Raw genomic sequence first — 8,705 nt, forward strand, 5'->3', positions numbered from 1 at the left:
ACCCTATTTGTAGTAGTTTACTGACATGGAAATCCAATATTATAATTAAGTATTTAATTAGTGAATAGCCAATAATGCATGAATCATGAGTCATGATATTTACCCAAATTCATATTTAAATGTGGTGTACAATAAATACTTAAAAGTTTGTATTACGTTGTAAAAGTTATTTAATTACTTTTTTTGGGATAAAACTTTTCGCTTGAATACAAATTATCCTTTCCAAATCACTAATAATCTAATATATATATTTAAAAAGGAGGCATATTTGTTCAATTATTAGAGCGCCACCTTTGAAATCTAATTGTTTCGTCCAGTGAAAAATAAGATTTCTAATTTATTTTTGAATTAAAAAAATCAAGTGTCTTGTAGATAATTAATTATGTACCACATTGATATTTTAATTAATTAATTACTAATAATTAAAACACTCTAATAATTGAAACTAATAAAATTCAATCCAAAATCAAACACTAATCTAAAATAATATACGTATACACCATGTAGCGCCATGTAGGATTTCCACGTCATCATATACATATAACTAATACTTCGTATTATTTTAGATTTATTAAAATAAAAATAGAAATAAAGACCCGGTAAAAGATAATAACATATTAATAGATAAATAAGTACTTAATAAAAGATAAGAAGAGATAATTTAATAGGAGTCAACTACTGGTAAAAGATAATAAGAGATAAATTTTGCTACAAAAGCTTTTGTGTCAGGCGGCCTGACACGCGCGTGGGCGTCAGACCACGCTGACGTCAGCACACTTCCCCACGCGCAGGTGAATCACGCGCGTATAAATGCCCAATTTCATTACTCTCCTGCTCGGTTTCTCCGTGACCCAAACTCTCTTCCTCCTCCCACTTCATTTTCTCTCTCTTCCTCCCCCACCCCATTTTCTCTCTCTACGTCCTTCCACGCAACCACACCTCCTGCGGTGGTCTTACACCCTCGCCACCGTCCCAGACTACAACCTCACATCGTCAACCTCGATTCTCCAGGTTCGGGGTCGGATCAACAAATCGGGCCAAACTCTTCGATCTAGAGGAGATTAATCCACCGCACTCCTAACCCTAACCCTACCTCGACTTCTTGTGACGGAGACGGAGAGGAGTTGATGGCGACAGCGGCAAGGAGGCGATGAGACTTGAAATTGCCCGGGTGGGTCGCTTATCCAGACACTCCATTTAGGCTTTGCCGCTCAACGAGCTCGGGAAGTAGAATTATGTGGTCAAAGAGTCGTAACTATTAGAGGCAAACAATTGAATCTTGACTTGAATGTTTTTTACTGGTGATTTTTGAAATTGCGGTAGCCATAGATGCTGAATTCCAATGTGAAGGGAATCAAGTCAACAGTGGAATTATTGTTTTATGTGTAATACATTAATAATTACACATAAAACAATACAAATCTTCTTATTAGTCGTTGAATCACAATCTGATTCCAATATCAAAGCAACCAAGTAAAACCAACATCATCTGTCCCACTGTAAGCCTACGCAAGATTTGTGAGGTGCAGCTGATGTTCCTTCGCAACGCAGCCACCAGCAGGGGATACACCAGGCCACACTAACAAGTAACAACGCAGCAGCCAAAGTATTTTCCTTCACTGACGAATTGCAACAGCTACTCCAATTCTTAACTAAAGCTAAAAAATTATTAACTAAACCCTCATCTAACTGAAAACTCAGAAACATGAAACTAAAAGTAAGAAAATCTTAACTATAACTCAGAAATCCATAACTAAACTTCAAAATTATAATCTTAACTAAATTAGAAATATTCTTAACTAAAACTAAATTATCCCTAACTAAAACCAATTTATTCATAACAAATAATAAATAAACAAAATTGTTTTAATTTTACAATTACGATATATACTGGAAATCAAATTACAAGATGATTTGTCCTCCAATTAACCACCACCGCCGGTAGTAGCAGCATCAACAACAAGAGACCACCGCATCCAAACTCATCAAAGCTTTTATTATCCCAATCACCTACTTGTACCACCTGACCTCTATTCCAGAAAATTAAGATGCGACGCCGGCGGCTTCAACGATGCTTCCACCTCCGACATCCTCCTCCACCTCTTCTACGACCCCGATTCTCCCTCTTTCGTTGTCGAAACCTACGATTTATCATGAGAAATTGAAAAATAAAAAACCTAAACAGAATTGAAATTTCTAGAATCTAAAAGAATTGAAGAGAGGAGGAAAGAGATGGAAAACTTAGCCGCCGGCGCTCCTCGCCGAATCAACCGCATTCCAACTTCAATGCCGCCGAATTCTTGTTCTCGAACCTTGCCGGAGGAAAATTTGAGCGGCGAGGTTGAGGAGAGGGAGGGAGGCAGAGACGTTGAGCGGTGAGGTTGAATAGAAAAGGGGAGGCGGATAGAGTTTGAGGAGAGAGAAAGAAGCAGGGAGTTTAGGAGAGAGGGAGGCAGAGAGCTTGAGGAGAGAGGGAGAATTAGGGCTTCGAAATAGGCTAAAAATAGATATTTATATGACCCGTAAATAAAACCCGCGAATTCTTACGACCCGCGGACTGATCCGCGAGAGACCCATGGATAGGTAGGTCTGACGCGTCAGACCGTCTTATTAAAAAATTTATAATTTTGCTAAAATTCCAAAAAGATAAATACATAACTAGTAAAAGATAATAAGAGAAAAAGTTTACTAGGAGTCAACTACCATGTTATATTTAATGCAATGAGGTCGATTATGACGACCCTCTTTCAATCTTTTAAGTAAAACACTATCTAATTATCAGTCTTTTAAGTTAAACATTATCTAATTACCGACATTATCTAAACATAATAAATTATGACGACCCATGTTGTAATTGTTCTTTTAGCAAATCCCGTCGTTAATACTTTTACCCCATAAAAAGTAACAAATTATTCATTAATTTCCTATGTAAATTATACTTTATTGATTGATGCATCGAACGTCAAACACTAATCCAATATTAGAGAGCCGTGTAGGAAATCTAATGGTTTTGACCAATGAAAATAAGATTTCGAGATTACTTATGAATTATAAAAGTCGAGTGCCACGTAGATAAATAATTAGGTGGCACATAGATATTTTTATTAATTAATTACTATACTGTATTACAACTCCATCCAAAATCAAACACGATAATAATTAAAAAAATAAATCTAAAATAAAATTCAATCCAAAATCAAACACTAATCTAATATAATATAGAATATAGCAGTGAGTACGTATATCGGTATATGTAGGAGTTTTTTTTTTAACTTAACAATTTAATAGAATTCGAAAATCTAGTTTATATATAAAAGTAACTATGTAACTCTTAAAAACATTTATCTAGCAAAAAAATATAATACTACGTATAAAGTTACCAAAAAAGTGGATAAAAGTTACTTCGATGTACAATAATATTATTGTACACCTTATGCGTACAGAACCTTTTGCATGATATTTGATCTGATTTAATTTCGTATGATCTATTTTGATATGATTTGATATTTTTTACTTTTTCAAATAAAGATTTGAATAAAAAATATTATTATTATCAATAATTTATATGATTAATATCATAATCATTGTTAAAATAATTTTATTCAAACCTAATCCAACAAACAGAAAAATAATCTTAATAACATCAACTAGGCAATTACAGAGTATGACTTTAATCATTGTACCACCACAATTTGAATTTTAATAATCAGTACTCCTATGAGGTGTTTGTCCATAATTGGAATTTTAATAATCAGTACTCCTATCAGTTGATTGTTCATAATTGGAATATTAACGCTGGTTTTTCTTTTTCGTTTTTCTTTTTTCTTTTTCGACATCAGCTAACGTTGGTTTTTCGATCCTTGTACGTACTAGTTGTTGGACCGCGCGCTAGCGCGCGCGGTCCCCCAAGATATCGAAATCAAATGGCAAAACGAACTAAACAAATAGATAGAACAATTAATATAACAATAAGCTATTAGTTGAGTTTCAAGAGTCCTATTTGCAAAAGGCATTAGTAAAGAACATATATGTAGCATATAGCTACTTATTCTTATAGAAATTCTCAAAACTAAAGAAAGTTTATACACAACAATTAGTTCGTGGTATACTAAACAAATGGAAAGGTTTACTGACGTTCCAAAATGCTCTTCTGCTTCTTCATGAACAAATGTCTTGAGGCGCAATTGCAGAACAATGTTCCTAGAAAGAGTCGTCGCTAGGTTAATTTTGATTAGGAAGTAGAACGTGCCTAGTGTTTCGAGCACATCTTTGAAGTCGTTTTGATCAACCTGACAATAGACATGCTTCACCAGTTGGTAAGTATATCACAAAATTAAATTTTAGAAGTAAATTGAAAGTATAAGTTCGAGAATAGGTTAGAGGGCAGATCTTGTATATTCTAAATATTTTTTTAGAATTTTTAGAGAACGTGTTAAAAAGGCATTGTGTCGGTATGCCAGTTCCATCACAGAATCGAAGTTCAAAGTATCTTCCCTTTCTTATGTCTTGTGTGGGTTGACAAGTTTTAAAGGTTCTTTTTAATTGCTTGAGAAATAATTGTTTTTGGATAAATAATAGCATACTAAAAGCTCTTATCCTAACTTAAACTGGTATCCCTATACCCCCCCCCCCCCCTAATTTTTAGATCATATCACAGTGAGATGAGATTATACACTTCCTTAATTTGTTCCCAAAGGAGTTTCAATATATCTGTTTTCAGGGATTCCAACGAATATATACCAAACTATAATTTCATTCCTTTCCATCTCTCCCTCTCCTTCCCAATCCCCTTATCTTCTTCTCTATTTGTGTTTTATGGTTTGTGAATTCTGAAAGGTTTCTTCAGAATTGCCTATGCGTTTTGGTTATGTATGCATTGAGGTTGCGAGGAGTGATCAGGATTATTTTTGTGTCAACGGAAGTATACTCTTGATATTATTTCGGAAGCAGGTTTTGCGGCTTTACCATTGAACAAAATCATCGTCTTGGCCTAGCTGATGGGTCGTTAATGAAGGAGCCTGAGGCTTACCGCCGGCTTGTAGGCCGCCTGGTCTATTTAGTTGTGACTCTTCCGGACCTTGCTTATTCGGTCTATATCTTATCACAATTCATGCAGGAGCCTCGAGTTGACCATTGGGATGCAACATTGAGAGTTGTTCGGTACTTGAAGGGTACACCAGGGCAGGGTATCCTATTACGTGCTGACAGTAATTTAACTTTGCAAGGATGGTGCGACTCAGATTGGGCAGTGTGTCCCATCACTCGTCGTTCTTTAACAGGTTGGTTTGTGTTTTTAGGTCATTCGCCTATTTCATGGAAGACAAAAAAAACCAACACACTGTTTCTCGCTCTTCCGCAGAGGCAGAATATCGCTCCATGGCCGCGATTACATGTGAATTAAAATGGTTAAAGGGATTGTTGTTGAGTTTAGGAGTTCATCATCCTAAAGTTATTCCATTATTTTGTGACAGTTAGTCCGCTTTGCACATGGCTAAGAATCCGATTTTTCATGAGCGCACAAAGCACATTGAGGTTGATTGTCATTTTGTTCGTGATGCTATAGTAGATGGTGTAATTGAACCATCTTATGTATCCACTTCCTCACAGCTCGCTGACATGTTTACTAAAGCTCTTGGGAAGCAACAATTTGATTTTCTTTTTTCCAAGTTGGGCATTTTTAATCCCCACACATGCTCCAACTTGAGGGAGGGTGTTACGAAAATTAAATGTTATACCTAATTAATTAAGAAAGTAATAATGTTCTAGCTGTTATGTAAGTTACAAAGTATTAAAAGTATTAATGTTGTAGTTGTTACGTAAGTTAGAAAGTATTAGGAAGGTTAGTGGGTTTAGGAAACTCTTTGATTTTCTTATCCTAGTTGTTTCGTACGCCCTGCTTGGAAATTGTGGGTGTATAAATACTCTTGTTCATCAATAATATTGGGGGAAAGCTTTTCCCTTATATAATATTTATCACTTATGAATCAGAAAACAGAAAAGAGAGAAAGTGAAAAAAAAATGTGGAAATTTGTTGCTTACAAGGTTTGAACCTTAGTTGATTGAAGAAGTATGATAGAGCTTGCAAAGGGAAGGAATGCAAAACATTTCCTTAGGAATAGTGAATTTCATGAATTTGTGACTCAAAACACTATTGATAAGCATAGTGTTGCAAATGTGAGTATTTTAAAGGTTAGAGATGCGCATATATCAAAAAGTTTTAAATATGATTTTCACAAAATCTTGTTTATAATGGGTGTACATTAAATTATTGTACACCAAGCCCATATAACAAACTTGGTTGGACTCACATGTGTGAGTATGAAAGAACACTTTTCTTTTTTTCACGCTTCTCTAGTCATTTTCTGTTCATTCATCCTTTCTCTCTCCTCTCCCTCTCCCTCTCCCTCTCCCTCTCCTCCTCTCTAGCTTGGGATTGTTCTGCGATTTTCTGTGATTTTTGCGGCGAATTTCTCTGCGATTTTTGCGTACTATTTTCTCTGCAATTGTTGTTAATTGATTCCACTCCATAATCAGGGTTAGTTTTCTACTTTTGTGTGTGTTTTCCTGAATATTGATTCCACTCATTGTTGATTAATGTTTTTGATTATTCCACATATTTTGTTTTAAGGATGGATTAATGAATTTGTACAATAGATTGGGGAGAAAGGACTGGATTCAATCGCATGATTCCACTGTTTAATAAGATTTCACAATAATTAATGGAAGATGCTTTTGTTCGTTCAAACCCTAAATACAGGTAATGAACTACTGCTCGCTCTTCTTATCAAACTAATGACTAATCCATCCATCCTTGTTTCATTGTCTAAGTCTCTTATTATGAATTATGCGTTATCAATTATGAAGAAGTATTATATATTGGGTTTCTCTTGTTTTGAGTTTTGATGTTGCGCGCATACTTAGTACTCGGCAAACTTATTCAGAGCTAAATACTTTGCTACATTCTTTGTGGTTCGTAGGGAGTTAGATAATGAGCTGCAAGATTCACTTTATGAATTCTTGGAAGAAAGACAAATAGATGATTTACTTTACCCAACCTTTAGTACATAAAAGTCTTATGTCAGTGAAGAATTATTGATATAAAATAATACCGCGTAACAGTTAAAAATTTCAATGTAAAAGTTAACTCTGTTGTAGTAAAAGTTAAGAAAAGTCTTATATCAGTTTAAATAACTTTTACTACATGAACGCTAACTTTTAATGCAAAAAGGCTAACTTTTACTCTCTTTACTCAAAAAGGCTAACTTGGGTTCACTTAAGTGAAGAAATAGGGATATAAATAATACCCCGTAAAAGTTAAAAATATCAATGTAAAAGTTTACTCTGTTGTATTAGTAAAAGTTAAGAAAAATCTTATATTAGTTTACCTAACTTTTACTACTTGAACGCTAACTTTTTCATTTGTTAAAGTTGTGGTTATGTTGGTTAAAGTTATGTAAATTGTTCTAAAAGTTAAGACAGTCTTCCGTCGACTCAAACCTAACTTTTACTTTTAATAACTTAACTTAACTGCTAAAAGTCTGACTTTTATATTTTTACCTTTCTTCAGCTAATGTGAGTCGTGCATTATTTTTATTTCACATATTGTAATTTTATGTGTTAAAGTTGTAGTTATGTAGGTTAAAGTTATGAAAATTGTTCTAAAAGTTAAGGCAGTTTTTCGTCGTCTCAAACCTAACTTTTACTTTTATTAATTTAACTTTAACTACTAAAAGTCTAACTTTTTATATTTCTACCTTTCTTCGGCTAATGTGAGTCATGCAATCTGTTTTATTTCACACCTTGTAATTTTATGTGTTAAAGTTGTTGTTATGTTGGTTAAAGTTGTGGAAATTGTTCTAAAAGTTAAGACAGTCTTCCGTCGACTCAAGCCTAACTTTTACTTTTAATAACTTAACTTTAACTGCTAAAAGTCCGACTTTTATATTTTTACCTTTATTCAGCTAATGTGAGTCGTGCATTATTTTTATTTCACACATTGTAATTTTATGTGTTAAAGTTGTGGTTATGTAGGTTAAAGTTATGGAAATTGTTCTAAAAGTTAAGGCAGTTTTTCGTCGTCTCAAACCTAACTTTTACTTTTATTAATTTAACTTTAACTACTAAAAGTCTGACTTTTATATTTCTACCTTTCTTCGGCTAATGTGAGTCATGCAATCTGTTTTAATCCACACTTTGTAATTTTATGTGTTAAAGTTGTGGTTATGTTGGTTAAAGTTATGGAAATTGTTCTAAAAGTTAAGACAGTCTTCCGTCGACTCAAGCTTAACTTTTACTTTTAATAACTTAACTTAACTGCTAAAAGTCTGACTTTTATATTTTTACTTTTCTTCAGCTAATGTGAGTCGTGCATTATTTTTATTTCACACATTGTAATTTTTTGTGTTAAAGTTGTGTTTATGTAGGTTAAAGTTATGGAAATTGTTCTAAAAGTTAAGGCAGTTTTTCGTCGTCTCAAACCTAACTTTTACTTTTATTAATTTAACTTTAACTACTAAAAGTCTAACTTTTTATATTTCTACCTTTCTTCGGCTAATGTGAGTCATGCAATCTGTTTTATTCCACAACTTGTAATTTTATGTGTTAAAGTTGTTGTTATGTTGGTTAAAGTTATGGAAATTGTTCTAAAAGTTAAGACAGTCTTCCGTCGACTCAAGCCTAACTTTTACTTTTAATAACTTAACTTT

The 8,705-nt window shown here is 33.7% G+C and overlaps 1 protein-coding gene across 2 annotated transcripts; it reads left to right on the forward strand.

Annotated features, from left to right (window-relative positions):
- Positions 1-4,902: 4,902 nt before the first annotated feature.
- On the forward strand, positions 4,903-6,189 carry LOC130460477 (uncharacterized mitochondrial protein AtMg00810-like). 2 transcript variants are annotated; one of them, XM_056827840.1, is made up of 2 exons: positions 4,903-5,279; positions 5,360-6,189. In XM_056827840.1, exons 1-2 carry the CDS (start codon positions 5,009-5,011, stop codon positions 5,473-5,475), a joined length of 387 nt encoding a protein of 128 aa, XP_056683818.1. In that variant the 5' UTR covers positions 4,903-5,008; the 3' UTR covers positions 5,476-6,189. The 2 variants fall into 2 exon arrangements, with proteins under 2 accessions (XP_056683818.1, XP_056683819.1); XM_056827841.1 differs by having other exon boundaries at positions 5,472-6,189.
- Positions 6,190-8,705: the final 2,516 nt, after the last annotated feature.

This window comes from Spinacia oleracea, chromosome 1, assembly GCF_020520425.1.
Source record: "Spinacia oleracea cultivar Varoflay chromosome 1, BTI_SOV_V1, whole genome shotgun sequence".
Classification (NCBI taxonomy): Eukaryota; Viridiplantae; Streptophyta; class Magnoliopsida; order Caryophyllales; family Amaranthaceae; genus Spinacia; species Spinacia oleracea.